The sequence below is a fragment of the Erpetoichthys calabaricus genome, chromosome 17, assembly GCF_900747795.2.
Source record: "Erpetoichthys calabaricus chromosome 17, fErpCal1.3, whole genome shotgun sequence".
NCBI classification, from domain to species: Eukaryota; Metazoa; Chordata; class Cladistia; order Polypteriformes; family Polypteridae; genus Erpetoichthys; species Erpetoichthys calabaricus.
This window is the reverse complement of record NC_041410.2, coordinates 35,896,776-35,919,055: the sequence shown is the minus strand read 5'-3', so window position 1 is coordinate 35,919,055 and position 22,280 is coordinate 35,896,776. Positions and strand designations below refer to the sequence as shown.

General features: G+C 39.5%; 1 protein-coding gene across 2 annotated transcripts in view; it reads left to right on the top strand.

Moving 5' to 3' along the window:
* The first annotated feature begins 10,576 nt into the window (after positions 1 to 10,576).
* Positions 10,577 to 22,280, top strand: part of LOC114667685 (kelch-like protein 25) — a 66,093-nt gene continuing 54,389 nt past the window's right edge. For both annotated transcript variants that reach the window (XM_028823081.2, XM_028823079.2), the window contains exon 1: positions 10,577 to 10,755. Coding sequence is in view for 1 of the 2 variants with exons in the window: in XM_028823079.2 (XP_028678912.1) it covers positions 10,733 to 10,755 (23 nt within the window). In the remaining variant the exon portion in view is untranslated. The remainder of the gene's footprint in view (positions 10,756 to 22,280) is intronic.

Here is a 22,280-nt window from a genome sequence, read left to right as displayed (position 1 = left end):
TGTCTTGGCTGTATGCTTCGGGTCATTGTCAGGCTGGAGGGCGAACCATCACCTGAGTCTAGGACTGCATGCAGATTTCTGGAGCAGATTTTCTTCAAGGACATCTTTGTCTATTGCTGCATTCCTCCTTCCGTCAATACTACTAGTCTCCCTGTCCTTGCTGCTGAGAAGCACCCCCATAGCATGATGCTGCCACTACCATGCTTCACTGCGGGGATTATATTAGACATAACCAAACATAACATTTGAAGGTCTGCCCCGAAAGTTCAGTTTTTTGTTTTTTTTGATTTTATTAAAATCAAGTAACATCCATCCATTTTCTAACCCGCTGAATCCGAACACAGGGTCATGGTGGGTCTGCTGGAGCCAATCCCAGCCAACACAGGGCAAGAACCAATCCTGGGCAGGGTGCCAACCCACCACAGGGCACACACAAACACCAAGCACACACTAGGTCCAATTTAGAATCGCCAATCCACCTAACCTGCATGTCTTTGGAGTGTGGGAGGAAAATGGAGCGCCCGGAGGAAACCCACACAGACACAGGGAGAACATGCAAACTCCACGCAGGGAGGACCCAGGAAGCGAACCCAGGTCCCCAGGTCTCCCAACTGTGAGGCAGAAGCGCTACCCACTGCGCCACCGTGCCGCCCAATCAAGTAACATTTCATACAAATAAATCATCCATCCATTATCCAACCCACTATATCCTATCACAGGGGTCTGCTGGAGCCAATCCCATTCAACACAGGGCAGGAACAAACCCCAGGCAGGGCACCAGCCGACCACAGGGCACACACACACAAAACCTGCATGTCTTTGGGAGGAAACCCACACAGCCATGGAGAGAATATGCAAACTCCACACAGGGAGGACCCGGATCTCCTTACTGCGAGGCAGCAGCGCTACCACTGCACCACAGTGCCACCCAACAAAAAAAATCAAGTTTTACAAAAATAGGTTCAAAACAAATCAACTCCCACCCCTGAGAAAGAGAGCTAGGCCAGCAGTGTAAAACTTTAAGGTAGTAAAAATAAATAAATAGATAAATTAATAAATGAATAAAGATAAATGAAGTAAGAGGGAAGAAAATCTGCTTCCTCAATTTAAATGCTTATTCTAAAATGTTATTGATCAGATCCTGCCAGGTTTTGAAAAAGTTCTGCACAGATCCTTTAAGTGTGAGTTTGATTTTTTCCAGTTTCAAATAGTATATAATATCAGTTACCCACTGACTTAAAAGAATTGGATTAGGATTCTTCTAGTTGAGCAAGATAAGTCTCCGTGCCAATAATGAAGTAAAGGCAATTACAGTTTGTCTGTCCTTCCCCACTTTGAACCCATCTGGAAGTATCCCAAACACAGCTGTTAATGGATTAGGAGGGATTGTGACACCAAGGCTGACTGATAGGCAGATATTAGTTTGGTGACGGTCCAAATCATGTGGCCCAGTGAGACTGGAACTCGATTGCAACGTTCGCAGGTTGGATCTTACCCTGGGAACATTTTGGACAATTTCAAACGAGAGAGATGTGCTCGATATGTAATTTTAAGTTGAATAATTCTATGGTTTGTGCATATGGAGCTCGAGTGAATTCTGTGCATTGCTTCCTTCCACTCTTTTTCTGAGATATTGAGTGAGAGATCCTTTTCCCACTGTACTCTGGGATCTTTGAAAGGGAGGGACTGTAAAATGGTTTTATGTATTACAGAAATGCTGTCTGAGTCCTCGAGACTGAGGAATATTTTTTCCGGCATAGAGGTAGGTGGGAGGTTGCATATTGTAATCTTTTAGTTAGCCAATAAAATGTGTCATTTTGCTTGACTTCTCATTACTTATGTAGAATCATACTATCCCGGTAAACTTAACAATTCTCTACGGTCAATAATTGATGTTTGCTAAGGTTGTTCAAAAGGAAGGGGAAAAAAGGGGGTAAAAACAGAAGATTGTGCCAATTGTGTCTTTTAAATTGATTTAGTTGGTTAATGTAGATATTACTGCTGAAAAAATGCAATCGATACTCTTTTCTTACCAATTGTAATGAAGCATGTTATAAGTTAGCCAATCACATATTCTCTCTCTGTCTGTTCAGTAGGAAAAAAAGGGAAGAAGAAGAAAAAGAAGAAGTGCTTGGAGTAAGGAAAAGACAGAGCAACAAAAGTATTGCATTGTACTAGAATAGAGGGAACTTATTGTTTTATTTCCTGTCAATGTAAAGTGTGAGGAGGTGTTGAGCCAATTTCTTCATTCAGTTGATTTTATTGATACGAGTGCAGAAAACTTTGGCTTTGGAAATTGTTGAAGGCTACAACAATGGTGGATGGGGCTGTTGCATTATGCTAGAGAAATGCAAAATAAACAGGACATTGAATTCATTGCATACAAACGGATGTAATCAATGTTACCAGGATTGCACTGTAAGTGTCCTATGCTTGTCAAGGATTTTGATGTGGAGCACAGCTAAGGTGTCAGGTGGATTTTGTGAGTAGTCTGATGATTCGTGAACACCACACCAGCTCTAACGAAGTGTGCCAACAAATATTTTTATATTTTACACACACACATATAAAACTTAGGATATCAGCACCTCAAGTGGATGAGCCCCAATTAGGGCGAAACACGTGTTGTGTACTCTTTGAATTATTTGGCATCTGTGATCTGCTTCTCTCAACTGAGAGGACGTGGTGGATGTTTGCTGACTGCCCTACCAACCACAAGCGTTACCTGGTAAGTAGTCATCCAAATAATTCAATTACAATTCAGATTTATGAATATATATGAGGGATGTTCAAAAAAGTTTATTAAGAATTTCAAAAACAAATTACATCACTTTTCTACATAGTCGCCTTACTTTGCGACCCAACTTTTTAATACCATCAGCAAAAAATGTTTTTTGTTGAGCGGCGTAGCCACTTATGCACCATGCTTTCACATCATCTTTCTTCATTTCTTGTGGTTGTGGCTGTAGCTGGATGTCCAGAGTGCTCTGCATCCATCACACACGTACGGTCATTTACAAACATTTCAATTCACACATGCACAGATGAATTTGTGCTCCCAGCACACCTTCTGCCTACAAAAAGCATATGACAAAATGCTGTTCCCCTTTGGTGCAATTTATTAGTTTCGCAGCCATCTTCACCATAGGGTGACAACTCTTATACTAAACTGCAAGGGCAGCCAGCTTGCCAGACAGAACTAGTCACATGTCACTCTCAGAAGCGACCAATTACTACTCCTCCCGCCTTCACTGTTTCCAGCGAAAATATAAATTGCAGAAACTTTTTAAATGTCCCTCGTATATAAAGAATGGCATTTCTCTCTGTTTCACATTTGAACTGATATAAATTGTGGGGATATTGTTGGGAAATGTGTTGAATGAATTAATTTTTTTATACAGTATATTCAATTTTGTGTTGGGTATTAACATGCTGTTTATGGGTTGTAAAGAAATAAATGTGAGAGAGACAGATTAAGGGTTGGGGAGCCTTTCCCATATACTGTCGCAGCACAATAAACAAATCAGTATGCACTGATATCACAGTCAAGTTCATGTAAACAGTTGACAACCAAGCAAGGACAAACAGAGCAATTTATGCAATCTGGACCGGACGTAGGCAGAAGGAAGGAGGTGACGTGAGTAGAAGGTAATGGAGGTGATGTCATCGGATGGCGACCGGAAGTGAAGTCATCAGGGATGGACGGATGAAAACACAGAAGTCCTTCATGAGTCGGGACAGCGTTTTCGTGCATAGAATTCAAGATGCAAGATGCTTTTGTTCTTTCTTTTTCCTAGTGAGGAAAAGAGAAAAGCATTGATGCGCTGTCTTAAACCCCCATGTGTTTTCGCGCTCCATCGGGCCCTGTGGCTGCCCCCTAATCGCACATGTGTGACAGGGTATATATACAAATATTTGTATATGTTGTGGGAAGCAGCCTGGACACAGACAGGCTGACATCATTTTGTCACCCAACACACGTTTATTTACAATATTTACAAATGTTATGAAGCACACAACCCAGTGCCGCAGCACCAATCACCCCCAAAGTCCAGGCCTCTTTCCTCAGTGCTTCTCCTCGCCACCACCACTCCTCTTCTCCAAGACTCTTGTCCACCTCCACCTGACTCCAGCCATCGAATGGAGGGAGGCGGCCCCTTTTATAGCCACCCGGATGTGCTCCAGGTGCTTCCTGGCACTCCCCAGTGTGGCGGAAGTGCCAGCTGCATCCCCGGAAGCACTCCGGGTGTGGCGGAAGTGCTGAGGTCCAAGGCTGCCAAGGCATCCACGGGCCCCTGCAGGGTTGAGCTTCAAAGCTCTGTACCCGTGGCCCCCAAAGCAACCACGGCGGTCGCCCCCTCGTGGTCTGGAAGAGGCGCAAGCCCTCCTCCAGTCATCTTGGGCGTCCCATCTGGGTACCACCCCCAGCCACGTGTCACAATATGTATGTGAAAAATTGAGTTGTTTACATAACCTATGGGTGAGTGTTCACAAACTAATACTTTGCATTAGTATAATAAAGAAAAAAATCATATTTTGGAGGTCAAAGTCCACACCAATTGCAATACTGTGCCAAGAAATTAAGAAAGCTGAGACAGTAAAGAGAAGGTAGCCACAATTTCTCCATTACAGCATAAGAGTACAAAAAAAGTAATTACTGCAAGTAGATGCATTCTACAAGTTAATAAATTATGGGAGTGTACTTATTTTATTTTTTTTTTTTTTTTGCGTATGGATTCTGCAGGTTGGTTTATATTTTTGTGAATAAATAATGTCAAAATAAAATAAATTATATGCTGCCTCCTGATTTAAGATTTATCAAATTGAAAGAAGGTGTACTTACACTTTTCCTTGACTGTTTATTTCTACCTGAACACTTTCACACATTTTAATGTACAAAAGCACTACCAACTGATTTTATAAGTTGTAACAAACTTTCATACCCTACAAATAAAAGTAATAAAAAAATAAATGACAAAATGCTTCAACAATCATTATTAGTCACTTCATCAGCAAGGATGAGCTAGAAATCTCCAAAGGCAGTCATGTGTGCCCAAGCCATGGCACTACCTTGACATATTTTTCACAGATAATGTCTGCAGTTTTCTCTGTTCTTCACATCTTTATTTGTTTCATTTTGTCCATGCCACTTTCTTCAAGACCTCTGTTGGCTTATCTTTCTCCTTCTTATCAGATGTGTATCTTGTGTGTAAATACTTAGTGCAGATGAGTGGTTTTCATTTGTTACTGTATGACCTTCAGATTTCTCTCATCAATATCTTCTAAAAAGGAAGATTGTGAAACCTTAAACCCAGCACCACAGAGGCTGACAATAACTTCAGCATCCAGCATTTTAGCATTTGCTTTTCACAGTTCTGTGTCACGTGCTTGTGCATAGGGGATGACTGAAGGGCTCTACTGACTGTAATTCTACTGCTGTACCAGAGGCCGGTGAGTTGTCCTAATGCCTTTCTCTCTTCCTCCATTTGCAGACTGGATGATTGATGGCTGTAACACTACAGATATCACTTCCAGTGTCTGTCTACTTGGACTTACGTTGTAGGCAATCATATTGTGGCTTTTAAATGTGTCTCTATTCGACTGCCTGGGTATGACGTTAATCTGCATCCAGTCCTGTATATAGGCCCTGCAGGAAAAAACCTGGGGGTTGGTGGCAGAATTGGCACTCCAGCCACCATAAAAACCTCACACTGTTCCATTTCATCTGAACTAGTGTGGTGCTGAGGTGTCAACCATTGCATGGCTGCACTCGGGTCCTAATCTTGGATCCTGAGTTGGTTTGTCATGTGGTGGGTGCGGCAATGCGCTGTATCAGTGCATGCTCCTAACCTCCTCCTAATACTGTATAGGTCCCCCTTCTGATGCCAAGAAAGCTCTGGCCCATTGAGGATGAACTCCACAAGACCTTTAAGTCCTGTAAGTTGCAAGGTTGAGCCTCCATAAATCAGACTTGTTTGCCATGTTCCTCAAACCATTTTTGAACAGTTTTTGCAGTGTGGCAGGATGCATCATTCTGCTGAAAGAGGCCACTGCCATCAGGTAATATCTTTGCTAAGAAGGGGTGTACGTGGTATGCAACAATCTTTAGTTTTGTAGTATGTCTCAAGCTATCATTCGTATGAGTGCCAGGATCCAAGGTTTCCCATCAGAATATTGCTCTTCCCATAGAGCATCCTGCTGCCATCTCTCCCCCAGGTATATAATGCAGACACACCGGGCCGCCGACATGATCTAAAAGAAAATGTGATTCATCAAACCAGGCCACCTTCTTCCATTGCCCCACTCGGGTCCTAATCTGGGATCCTGAGTTGGTTTGTCATGTGGCGGGTGCAGCAATGCGCTGTGTCAGTGCGTCCTCCTAACCTCTATTCGACATGCTCCTTTTCGCTCTTTTGAACTTTTCTTGTTATTTCTTAGTTTACAAATATTTTTCATTTAGAAAGAATTCTTGTAGCCTTTTTTGGCCAGAAGGTAAAGTTTCCAATAGTTTCTCCCTCTAACAAGCTATTTAGAAATACTTAAGTTTGTTTTTTAAACTTTAATCCAGTTTTTCTATTTTTAGAGTCTGCTTGAGCCGAAGCTTCCAGGTGGTAGTTAGGAGTAAGCTGGACTGAGTAACCCACCTCTAGGCTGGCCAGTAAAGGTCCTGGCCTGCCTTCTTGGTCTTGCAACGGTGCGGGCCAGCTCCTTGCTCCCTCTTCGCTTCTGGGAGCCTCTTGAACCCAACACTGTTGATAGTCATGACCAGGATGAGGGTGGCAGATGAGGACAAAACACACCAAGCAAGGGGGTGGTGAAAAGTGCAAGAGCTTTTATTATTAAAAAAAAAAATTTACCACACAAGTGCCCCAGAGTACAGTGTTCAAAAAAGTACAATAAATGATCCATTAAAAAAAGGATTTATGTGGAGGTTAAAATCAATAAATTGAAAAATCAATTAAAAATGAGGTTAAAACAACGCAGTGCAGAAAACACCCTAAAAATCCCACAAGCCCTAGTGCCTTTCTTTAAAACTGACGCCTCTCTGGCGTGTCCTTTTCGGGCCTCGTAGCCAGGAGAGACGTCCACCAGCAGGAGCAGACACCCATCTCATCCAGTCCACATCCCACCGCCAATCCCATGGCATCCACGGACAAACACCGGAACCGTTGCCAATCCATGCCCCAGCCGGCGCGAGCACTCTGTACATCCATTGATGCCAATGGCTCCACCCGGGCAAAAGTACCCCTGAGCACCCTGTTCAGTCCTGCTCCCAAGTTGTTCAACAGAAGCAACCCACAGCCCACTTCCTGAGTGATGGCCATACGCTCCTCAGTGGGGTTTCACTACCGTCCACCTGCTCCACTTCATTACACCGGCTTCTTCTCTCGTCTTTTAACCTCCATCCTTTGTCTCTCTCTCTCTTTTCTTTCTTTCTTTCTTGTTTGCTGTTGCAGGTGTGATCGCCTGATTGCCTCCCCAGGCTGATAATAAGGCAATCAGACTGCCAGCAAAGCAATGCATGGATGGCCAACCACCTTGCACCAACCTGGAGATGGGGCGTCTTCCTGGCAGATCGCTTGCACCTGCTCCACTCCCCAGCACAAGTGCATTCATTAACAAATTATTAAAACGGCCAGTTTTTCTGAGCTGAGGACCCGCTATATCAAAGTTTTTTTTTGGAGGCCTCATCATGTTTGAGACTCCATCTTATAGCACCTGAGATGACAGGGCTATCATGGGTACTTGAAGAATGCTAGTTTTGCCAAGCAGTGGCTTCTAACTTTCAGCCAAACTGGCAGCTGCCAGTTTATTGGCCTACCTGTGACTGAGCATATGAGTGAATGCACGTGTCACCAGTTACATTCGATGTAACACACATGAAAGCACAAAACCGTTGAAAATGGTAACAAAGTATATTCTGTACTATATTTTGTCTCAACGGCTGCTACAAATTTATTTGTGTGAGAACTAATTAGCTTCCTTTGTAAGCAAAAAAACAGAATTTGCTTGATGAATATTAATTGAAATTCAGTTGAAAAGAAAATTTAGAAGTTTTATTTGCTCGTTTGTATCTGTGGAGTTGCTGTATACTGAGACAGCCATAACCTGAGATCTGTCTATAAATTTTCGCTATAGTGTTAAAAAACACAAGCACTGAGGTAAAACAGAGGGTTGGGGTACCCTGGGAAAGCCTGTTTAATGTGGATGGTGAAAAAAGAACATGTTCTTCTGTTTAAGGGAACATAACACAGATCTGAAAAAACTTGTGTATCTTGCTCCTGGCTTGGTCACAACTGACAGTTTCATCCTGGTGAGGGTCAGGTTATGTGAAAAACCAGAAATGGCTGGAACAAAAGAGGGGCTTTGTGACATCAGGTGCCTCCAGATTAATTTGGCTCTTTTTATCTGGGGATTGAATGCAAAGAGTTATGCCAAGGTATAAGGTCTTTTGCCATAAATGTGTTTTTTTTTTTTGTTTTTCTTCTTACCATCAGATTTACATAGCAAAAAAAAGTGTGTGAATTCTCCCAGTGATATCTGTTTCAATTAAAGAACATAGTTTTACATTTTTCAACACAATTATGTTTTATATGACTAATATATACTGTAAGTATTCACTCATATAGCAGTTTCCATATAAATGTTTATACATAGCTTATTTTTTACCAACACAATGCATCTACCTTTGCCACCGTGCCATTCATCCTATCTTTGTGCCATTTATTCTACCTTTATTAGTCTTAATCTGCAGTCTGGCCAGCAGCGCACAATCACTTCATTGAATAGGGAAAGGAAGGTGCCATAGAGCAATGGTTAGTGAAGCTGGTTCAGTGTCCTGGATTAAAAATAACACACACATTCAGTGACAATGTTGTGCTTACATGTTCTAGCTGTGTCTACATGGGATATCTCCTAACATCCTAAAAAGGTGCCAGTTATGTTAATTAATGTCTCCAAACTGGCTCCAGCAACTCAGATGGACTGAGCAGGTTTAGGAATCACTGAATGAGGTAAAGTTATTATGAATCCCTGTCCATAGGATGTGAAAAATACAGTTTTATTGAACACTGAACCATAGTTATATAGCAATAGTTCACATACAGCCAAAAAGCATAATGCACTTTGTCAGCAGTTGAACAATTTGCACTAAGAGTACTCAGTTAGACCATAAATAAATAATAAGCTCTATAAAAGTATACTACATAAGGTGGAAAAAATATTAATGCTTTTGAGCATGCTCATAAATGGATCTCCAGGGTTTTTAATTTTTAACACTGGGCAGTAAAACTTGCTTTAATTAATAATAAATTTGCTTGAAATAATATCATAGGTATACCACTAAAAAATGTTTTGATCATTACATCTGATTTCTTAAAATATTTTTGGGTACTGAATTAAACACTGATATGTATGTCAATTAATATATATTCTTGTTTTCTTTACGTATATGTATTAGATTAAGTAAATATTTAATGTTAAATTGATTTAGGATAATATTTTAAACATTAATAAATTGTGTAATTGGTTACATTTTAATTGTTTTTTTTTCAGTTCTGTACTTAAATGTGACCTGATGGAAACATTCTAATTAAATGTTTTACTGTGTTTATGAATGCAAATAAAAATAACTATTCACAACTAAAGCAATTTTTGATGTGTAATACATTTAAAATTAATTGTTTTAAAAGACAGTGAGTGTACATAAGAGTAATAAATATGTCCTCAACTACGTAATTCCTGTACAAGTATTGTTGCAAGTTCAGTTTGATGTTCCTTGCTATCTTGTTTTAAATATTTTAAAAACTTTGATCACAAACAATATTGCGATTTACATAATTGTAAATCATGTTAGACGATATACATTGGTGTTATGAATTACAAATTTTATATTAGTTAATATTCTAAGATGATCCGCTATGGCAACCCATAACGGGAGCAGCCGAAGGAAGAAGAAGAAGATATTAGTTAATATTCTAACAGTTTTTATAGTTTGTGTAGAGACGATCGCTTTTAAATCTCGTATAAATCACTGTACTCCGTAAAATCCGACTGTAAGGTGGTTAAAGTAGTAATTAACACCAGTCACCTTTAGAGGGCGCGCGCCACTTCCGAGAGGCACGGTGCAATGAAATTTATTCTTAATGAGCCGCTAAAGTGCAAAATGCAACAGCACTAAGTGTAAACGGTTGTCTTTTCGCCGTAAATACGCACTGTCATTGGATCAACTCCAGATAACAGTTTGCTGATTGCACATTGCAACTGACCCATCGGGTCGAGACCATCACTAAAACGAGCAACAAATTCATGCGCAGAACTCACTGGTAATCCCTCCGTTTACGTTGTATTTATTATCCGTCTCTGTCTGCTGTTATAACCTTTTACAGTGTAAAACTCCGCCTTAAACACCATCGCTGTATCTAATTGGCCCAATTGTTTCAAACCAGCTCTGGAATATGCTTTCAGGAACAGAGATTTGATTGGGTAGAAATACCTGCGGGAAGGCTCTCCCTCAGTATGGTTGGTTCTAAGGAGCTGTCTATTATTCATGCATAATATCGACCCGCCTCCAAGTTGGGAGAGACTTGGAATTTTGGGTTTACATTGCTTTGGTTCATTATTGTGTGTAGACCAAAAAAGAAGGAGTAAGAAGAAGCTGAATGAAAAACTGAAAAGCATCATGACAATGACAACGATCCCCAGGCGACATTCGCCACTTTTGTAAACTTATATGTACTCGGTCGCTTTTGTTCGGTAAGTATTGCTCGCTCGACTTGTGTCGCGTCTTCTATGCAGGTTCTTTTTTTCCGTTTCGGTTGTTAAGCTGCAAGCTGACACGTTGAGTGAGGCAACAGCTTGAAACGCAGAAGCTACAAGTTGATTATAGGGCTACTCGGGTTTTGTTTTGCGTCTCGGTGAAGTTAGGACTCACAACTCATCTGCTCTCTCCCATTGTTTACTGAGCAGTAAGCGTGAAAGAGACAGATGGTTCACGAGTGGATAACTCTACAGTGCTGCATTACTATCCACTTCCAAGTTTGTCCGTTTTACGAGCTGCTCTTTGTCAGCGCTGCTGGTCGTTCAGGTGAGTAGCGCATTTGTAGCCCGTACTATTTCCTACTGCAAAGCCTATAACTAGCAACGGAAGTGTGTTCAGTATACTGAGTGGCGTGCAAAGTAAAATAGTGTAGACGACCAGAAACGCTTTCTTATCCCGGTTGGACATATGTCAGCGGGATTTCTTGTGTAGTAAAATACTCGCAGTCTTAGACTTTATAAAAGGATATTCTGCTGCACTTGCACATATGACTGCATTTTGCTGCGATGATCCCTTTTGTTTCACCTGTAGTGCAAAAAGAGTGCTGCTTCTTTGTTCCCGCTGATGCTGCCGCGCGCGCCGATGCAGATGTGCAGCACACATCTGGAGGAGAAGAGCACTTCGGTGATGCACTTCTAGTCGCGCCCAAGAGCTCTGAAATTTCACATAAAGCAGCCCGGTGCTACTGGATTCTTTATTTCCCGTTCAGCATATTTTTTTAAAGATTGTTTTTTTATTTTTTGTAAACGTAGATGTCAAAATTTTGGTAGTGGAATCCTACATATTAAAATTCTTTTGTGCTGAACCTAAGATGGGCACCTCTTTGTTCAAATACACGGTTCCTTGTCTTACCAGTCATTTGTATTTTGCCAGTGCCATTTTTTTAGTGTTTTCTGTATTTAATTCTTTTACATCTGTTTTGCAAAAGCTTATCACCTGCGTTGGTTATTAATGGCTTCAGTGTTGGTTCTTGCCAGTATTGAAATGTCTGTTTTTATTGTATCTTAATGTTGTAAAAGCTTGTAATACTTTTACATACTTTTGAATATCTACCAGATACAAAATGAATAGTCTATGTTCTGTGTTTTGTTTTTCTAATTTTGTGTGCTATTACTGTCATTTGGACTATCACCAGCTTTTAATGTTACTCTTTATTGCTTTTCCAAACTTTTATTTAATTAACACATGTATATTATCTAGCTACCGATTTATGTATCTTTTATAACTGTTTCTTTTTTGTATTTCCCGAATGAGACAAGGATCTTCCTTAAGTGGCTTTGTTTGCCATGTCATGAGAAGTCAATTTTTTTTCTGTCTTTCAAATTGCAAAAATGATAATCACATTTTGGTAAATATTTTTGTTACTCATATCCTTTAGACAAAGAACAAGATAAGAGATTTACTGCTTTTCATATCATTTACTTGTTAGGAATACAAGAGCCAAATTAGCCTTAGAAAGAGGAATTAAAGTTAAGCACAGACAAATTTAGAATTTAAAGCTGTAATTAGATAATGTTTTGATGGGTAATTTTTCACTAAATAGATGCTTGCTTAACTGACTGAGAGTGTGTGTTGCATTAAGTGATCACTGCAGTTTTGTACTGTGCTAATTAATGTGTGTTTTCTACAAGGAATACATTCAACTCTTTGGCAACAGGTTTTGTTTTCAGGGTTGAACTCTGTAAAAATTATTCTTTGCCAGTCATTTTGCAATCCTTTTTTTGTGTTTTGGGACTTTCTGCTTTTGTTTGAACGTAGGACTGGAAAGCTAATGTTCTTGATTAGAGATTGTTGTTGGGTATCCTCATTTTTGGGTGACAGTTAATATCCATAGGCAGATCCCTTGATGTGGAATTTAAGTATTTGGTTCCATTTTGTATAAATGTGATTAGATTTGGTGAATCTTATTAATCCCATGGGGGAAATTCAGAACAGTAGTAGTTTTAGCATCAGAAGTGAAGAAATAGCATAAAAACTTAATTTCTTACATTTAGCTGTTGTTCTGTTCAGCCTCAAGTAATGATATTTATTTTCTTTTGACATATTGTTTAACAAAATGGTGTAATTCTGAATTTAAAAGTAGCCATTGTCTCTTTTTGAAAACACCACAGTAATCCGTGAATGTCAGAAGACGAGCCAGGAAGAAGCCATCCAATTTGAAGAAAATTAGTTTGATATTTTCTTCAATATAAAATTTAGTGTAGGCTGAGTATTATTTCTTTTTGTCATTTACCGGACACCACTTGTTTGATCCAGCATTTTACAAACATGCACTTTTTTTAATTAAAGTTTAAGTGTAGAATTTTTTTTATTGCAGTATTGCATTAAAGTGAATACTCCAAGGAGAACCCCATGAATACAAAGCCTGTCATCATGACACCTTTCTTTCTTTGTGTACATGTATTTAAGTTATCTATGCAAAGGGGTTATTTGATTCAAGCAGAGGAGGCATCTTTTTACTGTTAGTTTATGTGGATTATTTTTTTAATTGACAAATGATTATATTAATGTATTAGTTTATGTGGATTATTTTTTTAATTGACAAATGATTATATTAATGTAAAGTTATATTGCACCTTAATAATTTTTTGCATATATATATAGCGTTTTTCTCACTACTCAAAGCGCTCAGCAATTGCAGGTTAAGGGCCTTGCTCAAGGGCCCAACAGGGCAGAGTCCCTATTAGCATTTACGGGATTCGAACCGGCAACCTTCTGATAGCCATTCTTCAATTTTATATAAGATAATTGGTTTCAACCCAAAAAAAAGATCGATGTTTTGCTGCACAACTGTCACACAGTATACTTTTGAATCAGAGAGCTGCATTAGTAAAATTAGCCGCTTCTCTTTTTTTCACATTTATTTACATTCCTGTTGTGTTTTACTCTGGACCGGAACACGTTAATCTGGTATGTTTTTTTCTCCCATTTTAAATATTTTTCAATCCACGCAGTTCCTTAATCCTTCGTCTTTATTATTCATCCTTTTCCACTTGATACAGAACTTTAGATTATGTAGTTGGATTCATCATTTGTTTTTTCTATTTATATATTTGCACAAACATGTGGGATATTTCTTCAATAAACTCCTAATACTTCTCCTTGAAGTTTTTATTTAAAAAAGGCACAGTAAGTATTGGACCTTCACCAAAGATGCCCACATTACTCTTTAGACTGCTCATTTGCTTCTCAGAAATTGAATCATTCACTAAATTATTCAAAAAGACTGTGCACCAGCTGGTAATCTATTTAGCATTTTAAATCTTGCAAAGGAAAAAAAAATTGTTTTCTGATTATAATAAAGAAAGCAATGCTCATCCTTTAAGAGGTCGAGGAAGCTGTCCCTACAGAATACAAATGTTCATCACCACAAGAGATATGAGTACCTTTCATTTGGAAGTAACAATATTTTTGTAAAATGAGCCTTCCTACTTAACAGTCACAGCTTTAAAGTATTCAGGTATTCGAGAGCACTCACATGGCAACCACACCATTTAAAATGTAAATTGTCTTCAGTGTGTCTTATTGCCTTGATCGTAATTCTTTCAATAACTGACTGCTGTGTGCTCTTCAGTTGCAATTTCATCTTTTTTTTTTTTTTTTTTTTGTTAAAAGGTGAAATAATGTTCTGTTTATCTGAATAGGCATAATATAATAAATCTGAGTTAAATTTAGTTTGGCAGAAGCAAGACACAGTGATGTCTGAAAAGAAGTACAGTGGAACCTTGGATTGCGAGTAACTTGGTCTGCGAGTGTTTTGCAAGATGAGCTAAAGTTTTTAATAAATTTTGACTTGATAAACGAGCAAGGTCTTGCGATACGAGTAGTCCGTATACACGTTGTCTGCTGAGCGTCACGTGATTACAACTGAGCTGATGGTTCTTCTCTCTCTTGCTGCGGGATTGTGGATAATCATCTCCCATTTTCTGGCTCAGTCGGCGTGCCTCACTCATATAGTCAACATCCGTACGAGCGTATACTGTTTACTATAGCATGGTGACCACGTGTGTGTGCTGTAACATGTGAGTTCCAGTTTTGCACCCCAAAACACGAGGCTGAGTCTCAGTACTTTAGCAACACCAGCTTTATTCAGCTTGAAACAGGAACAGCACGGTTATTTATTGTAGCGGGATCTACCACTCTCCTATACTCAGACACAGCAGTCAGGCAAGGTTGGGGCCAGGTTAGTGGCCAAGTAATACTGTGCCCTGCATTTACAATTTTCTTTGTATCACCCATCAATGGCAGGTGCTTATAGCATGTCCGCGATCTTTTTGGATTCGCTTTTACGGGGAACTGCTACAGCACTGGGAGCCTGCGGTTGCTTCGGGACACTCTTCCGCATGTCGTCCCGTTGGGTGGAATCCCAAAAGAGTTTAGAAACTCACTCACACCAGCCATGATTCTTTTCAAAGGTAAAGTGCAGGTTAATTTGTTTTATGTATTTTTACTTTATATTTTGTATTAATCATTTTTATATGAATAGTTTTGGGTTGTGGAATGAATCATCTGAGTTTCCATTATTTCTTATGGGGAAATTCGCTTTGATATACGAGTGCTTTGGATTACAAGCACGTTTCCGGGGACATTTGGCTAGGGCTTGCCGAAGCATTCCAGTTGGTGAACGAGGAGCATCATTTCTGAATATTTGTGGATGGAGTTTGGATGGTGTGAGAACAAAGGCAGAGCAACTTCATTGCTAAGGCCTACTAGACTTTCTGGAAGAGGGATCAGAGGACAAGATGGATGTCTGTGATATAAATAACATGGCTGTGATCGGTATAAACGTTGCACGTAGGGCTAATCGTCAGTCGAGTGCTTTTCCCGGGACAGCAGGAAATGCGAATGTGGGGAGCTTCGTTACTTCAAAGGGTACTCCCTGCACGTTTCTTTCAAGGAAGCAACACATTAAGGAATGCATGAAAAATGAGCATACAGGACAGTTGCTTGTGGTTCATGAACTGTTTATGATGGACAGTGAGTATGTAAAACCCTGTGATGTTCTGTTAAAAGTTAACGGTGTAAGAATCAAGATGAAAATTGATACAGATAATGCCATGTCTGCAATTTCGTAGGAAGTGTACTGTTCTAAGTTTAGCTGGTTTCTGTTGTGTCCAACGGATGTTGTGTTAAAAACTTATACCTCCAAGCTAGTGAGTGAGGATGAATTGAAGCCTTATTTTCAGAGGAGAGCAGAGCTCACTATAGAGAACAATTGTGTACACTGTGGGCCGAGAATGGTAATTCCAGCATTGTGACATAGTACCCTACTGGACAAGGTACGTAAGGAAGACTTAGGAAATTTAAAAAAAATGAAAGTGATAGACCGGTGTTGTGTTTGGTGGCCAAAACTGGAAAGGGAGATTGAAGAGAGGATGGCTGTGTGTATGATATTTGAGGAATGATAGCCAAAGGAAAACCTTATCTCTCCAAAAAGAGCATGGCCACATTGATTTCACCATAGGAATCCCGTTTTAACCGTCAACCACGATAGGGGTGGAGAAATGATTTGTTACTGTTATGTAGCCACAGAACCTTAAACTCTTGTAGTCACTGAGTCCACTTTTAACTCCTTTTTATACAAGTACTAGGAAACATGAGGACCACCAGCCCTCAAATAAAAGTGGTTCATATAGGGGAAGCTATATTTTTCCATTTTAGCAAGACAACTAAGGGGCTTCGCCCCCTGCTCGCTTCGCTCGCCAACCCCTGTGTTTGGTTAATTGGATATACAATTTTACATTTTTTTTTTTTGGAATTGTTTCAATTTGATTATTTTCACTTTTACTTTAAAGCGTCATTAAAAACAATATTTTTTGGAGAAACATTGTGACAATGCAACGTATAACTGACCGTGAGTGAATATTGTTTCTGTTTCTGTAATAAATAATCCGAGTTTTTCTGTTTGTCCCTGTGATTTATTGATTGTCAGAGCAAAAGCTATTCTCACGGTAAACTGTAAACATTTTACTACGAATGGCATATCACGATCTCCTTTGGTGTGTAATGTTATTCTCGGAATATATACATCACCTTTCTCTTTGCCTGTTAAAATTTGCATCGCTTCTCTGAGATCATTTATATACACCTGACCGAATTGTGTACTCTTTGAAATTTAACTTGTCGTTCCTTTAACTGTTGTAGGACCACAGATTCTCATAGCATATGGTCCATTATTGTGTAAATCCACGTTTTGTCCATTGAATGATGCGAATGCGAAAAGACTTTGTTGTCTACTGTTTTTTTCAGACCTCAATTTGTCCTGGTATTTTTTCAATTACACCTGGTTCTAATGATTAATCACCTTTTGTTTGCGGTAATGCAATCGTTTCTATCTTTTCTTTGATACTGTAGTGACTGACATGATAAAGTGTCACGAAAGTTTTACTTGAACAATCGCTGACTTCCTAACCCCAAACACAACTTTCTAGCACCCTCTCCAACGCCCCCCCCTTACCGCATCAAATCAATACCCCGCTATCAGTCCTCCGTGCTGTACTCCGCCTTCCCTCAATCGGACCTAACAGTCACTTAAAACCAAAAAGTCCTCAACCTGGCTGGGACGCTACAATACTTTCGAATTTTACCGCTTTCATATTCTGTACCTTTTGTCTGCATGTGTATCGCGCCATCGTTTGTTTGAGCCTTTCAAATTCCACTGCTTTCATAATCTCTTTATCTGCCTTTTTTTCTCTCCAATGCCTTTGGGTCTCTATTCTCCATATTGTCATTATACGCTTTATATGCGCTGAGAACACATGATTTGTGTGTACTATGTGCTTTTACACGATTGATTTTTTTTTGATGGGTGACGCTCTTATATATTCCGTACTATCTTTGTGAACCTTTGCGGACTCCGTAGTGTCTTACTCTGGGGTGCAGTGCAGAATCCTCTTTTCTGTGTGGTTGTGTCGTTAGTCCTCAGCTATGGGCTCGTTCTTTATCCAGGCGGGCTCGTGTTTGTATATCCGTCAGTCAAGCTTGTTCGTTTTGAACCCGTGCCTGCTTTGCTTCCGCACTTTCAGACGCGCGTTGTAGGCGCCTGCGTTCATTGATCTTATCCAGATGGGCTCGTGTGTGTATCGTTGAGCTGTATTGTGTTTGAATTTGGTGTAAAGCGTTCAGCGGTTTGTACAATCCCAAGCAGCACATTATTCCTAACTTCACTCCGAAGTAATGCCACTCACAATACGGCGGTGACGCCTGCGCCTTCCATATTATCCCGGGTTTCACTATGTTGTGTAGTGTGGACGTTTGCGGCATCCGTACTCTCTCCGGTTTGACTTTGGGCGAGGCGCCGAATCCTGTTGTGTATGTTTGTTCTGTGACTGTTCTCTGGGGCCGTGTGTTAGTTGAGCTGTATTGTGTTTGAATTTGGTTTAAAGCGTTCAGCGGTTTGTACAATCCCAAGCAGCACATTTGTTTTATTTGCTATTTCCGTTAGTTGAGCTGTCCGCGCCTGCGCAGTATGTCTCATGGTCCCATCGCCGTGTACCTGCGTCCATGCCATCCAGTTTACCATTCTCGGTTAGTAATATGGATGTTTCATTTTTATCATGAGAAAATATAGCTTCATAGTGATCACACTGGTGCTGTAACTTTCTAAAGTAGTGCACATTTTTGGGCATGCATTTGTCTTGTTTTCATTCTTGCATTCTGTATCCTGTATTAAGCGCCTTGTGTAATGTGCCTAACACTCAGAAGATGTGACTACTCTTCGTTTTCCTTCTTCCTATTACAGAGTACTTCGACATATTTGAAGATCAATAAACACCATACATACACTGGATTATGATTTTGGAAGATTATGTAGTGTGTCCTGAGAGATTATCAGTAGATAATCTTATGTAGGTCAAGCTTTTATTACAATAAACATTTCTGCCCACCAGTAAGATGCTGAGCAGATGGCTCCGCTTTCCTTTTTGTCATATCACTTTTTTGATCGCTTTACTTTTCTGAGTTTGCCACAACCTCAAATCTTTTTTCTTCCCAGAACCCGTAAGGTCACAAGCTTTCAAGTAAGACAAGGTTCTAGTTCCAGTAGTTTGTGAGTTCCTGCAGGAAGCCGTACAGCAGAAGGCCACGGCCATCATTCTTCTTCTACTTATTATGTAATTGGCTTCTGCAATTTGCTTCATGCTCAGCAGATATCACATCTCTTCTTTCTGTGTCTGTCTTGACACTTTCTCAATCACTTTACCAAATCACCTCAAATTTCTTGATTCACCAGCATGTATTAGGTGAAAAGATTTTGATTTAACAACAAAATCAAGGTTCTAACCCTAATAGTTTGTGAGTAATCATGTGACAGATGAACAGACCTTAGAATTTTATTTATATATATAACATATATACAGGGTGACTCAAAATTATGTTAACACTAATGGTACTGCCATGTATATATTTCTATACAATTTTTGTGGACAATTTATGTGCCACATATGGTACATGTGTTGAACAGGATGGCGAACAGGTTGAGACATCCCTGTAAATCACCTTATACATATGAAGTATGTTTTGTGAATAAATTGTTTCTGCCATTCAAATGTTAAAATAATTTTGACTCACCCTGTGTGTGTGTGTGTGTGTGTATATATATATATATATATATATATATATATATATATATATATATATATATAATATACACACACACAAACTATAAGAATGTGGACACTGGGTGGCACTATTGCCCACCTTTTCCCCAACAGACAGACGCTCTGGACACAAGTTAAAAGCACTAAAAAGTGTTTTAATTTTCTTCTTCTTCTTCACAGTGCCTTTTAAGCACTACAGCCACCATAAACTCAATAAATTAACACAATAATCTCCTCCACACCTCCCAGCAAGCTCTGTCAACTACCTCCCAACTCCGGCTCACTTACTGGGTCTCCAGCAGTCCTTTAAATAGTCCTTGACCTGGAAGTGCTTCTGTCCTTCCACCCACATGACGTCCTAGCACTTCCGGGTCAGATGGAGAATTGGCTTTTTCTTCAGCCCGGAAGTACTTTGGGGCTCCCGTCCGCATGACTTAGGAGTACTTCCAGGCTATGTATACAGTTGGGACTCCCCAGTCTCCTGGCGGTACCCACAGCATCCAGCAGGGCTGTGAAGCTGAACTCCAGATCCCATGGTGCCCTGCGGGTATCTGGTGCACCGCTGTGCTGCAGGGAAGTTGCCAACTAGCATCCTGGGGAAGCAGTGTCCCAAAGCAGCTGCCTTCCCCCATCCTTCCACTTCACGGCGTCCCAGCTGGGTTGAACTGCCGGCCGTCTCCTACAATATAATGTGTGTGTATATATATATATATATATATATATATATATATATATATATACATACATACATACCAGTATATATAGATTCTATTGGAAAATATGAGGTCATCTGTCTAAGAACTAAATTTTGTCTTAAATTTAACCATGCAACAGGGCAGTGAGCCTAAGTACACTAATACATTTACAGCTGAATGGTTGAAAAAAGAAAAGAATGAAGGTTTTTGAATAGCCAAGTTAAAGTCCGGACCTTAGCTTCATTGAATTGTTATAGTGGGAAAGCTGTGCACAAAGAAATGCAATCTGTCATGAACTAAAGCAGTGTTGGCAATGCAGTCAGGCAAGAGTCTTTCAGTACAATGAAAGACACTGAAAACCATACAGAAGAGAATTGCTTTTACGTTATTGCTGCTGATTATAACACAGTCCCACAACTGATTGTGTAAATCAAATCTTTGTAACTGTTTACATTATTATAGTATTACTTGCCTGAAACTGATACGAATGCCTCAATCCAGTTTTTACAGTTGTATGCACATTTGCTCTCTTAAACTCAACATTATTGATTTGGTAATCCTGGCATCATGATAGCAAAGTTTATTGTAACTAGGGAAGTTGAATGAAGTTCTATTTGGACAAAAGCTAGAGGTGCACTGAAGATATAGACAACTGCGTCAATTGCACCTTGGTCACAGGCATGTGTAGTTCAAGACAGAATTAAACAAAAATGTAGAAAACAGCTTGCTAATAATTTAGCATAATCTATGCATCTGCAGTTTCCTTAAAGCTAAATTGTCTGTTATGGAAGTGTTCACATCAACCTACTTCTGAGTGATGGAAATCTTGTAGAAATGCAGGTTGTGTTGCTGAGAGGAATAGTGTGATGATAGAAAAAGACAACTAGGTTGTGTGAAGTACTGAAAAGGAAGAAACCTCAATCTACTTTTTGTTTCAGTGATTAATGCTGACAGAGAAATGTTTCTTATCCTTTTAACACACGATGCACTACAGAAAAATAGGCATCTGTATACTTCTTTTCTCAATTACTATTCACACACCTCCATTGATATTGAAGCTGAGTGGAATAAACACACAAAATGAAAGAGTGAAGGTTCACATAAGTGGTAGCAGAGCATTGTAATTAAGATTGAGATTATTTTAATTGCATTGTCTAGTGACTAATAGAGGTCTTGTATTTTGTGTAGGGTCCCTTTGGAACAAATAGTTAAACCTCAGTTGTACTGTGATAAGTTTGTAAAAAGTTTGAACAAAACAAAATTATGAACGCTTTAGAATTATGCACATATATCTCTTGGATTAGTTTGGCCTAAAATATAATGGGATCGTCACTTAGATCCAATGTTTTCAGGATCTAGGGACATTTGAATGTTTTTATGCCTTTTTTTAAAATTACTGTTCAGTTTTAATGCTTAATTCTTATGATTAGGCCAGAGATACAAAAGAGGAATCAAACCTGGATGGGTAGCAGCAGCAGTACATTGCAGAGCTTTGTCAGACACAAACTCACACTCCTACTCATACAAGTAGTGCTGGGCGGTATACCGGTTCATACCAAAAAACGTTTTTTATTTTTGTTACGATATGGATTTTTCATATACCGCAACACCAGTTTAAATAGCCTAAACAACGTTTGGAACGTGGTGCAGCGGGAAGCTGTTTAAGGGGGGACCTTTTTCACTGCTGCACCGCTAAACACGAATGCAATGGAGTACATGCGTTAGTGGAGTATTGAACGGTGAAAATGGACAGAGAACATTCTGAAACTGAAGCTGTAGCAGACGATAAAGTTGAACATGATGACACAGAAGAACTTTTGCCGAAAAATGGAGCCGTGTCTGTTGTCTGTAGATACTTCTGTTTTAAAAGGTCGGATGCGGACCATTATGTTCAAATGTGTGAATACTGTTTCTATACTACTGGATAATATTGCAAGCCAAGTTGTACTTTTTATTTTATTTTCAATACTGTGTAATGTACCTGGGTACTATGTAGTAGTGTGACGACATGTTGAATTTATTCTCGACATTTCCACTTTATTCTCGCCGCTTATGACGAGAATAAAGTCGACAAATTGACTTTATCCTCGTAATTTGTCATTAAAGTAGAACATCGTAAACTAAACTTCATCTTAAAATTAGTATTTAATTTACTAGATTTTCTCAAAC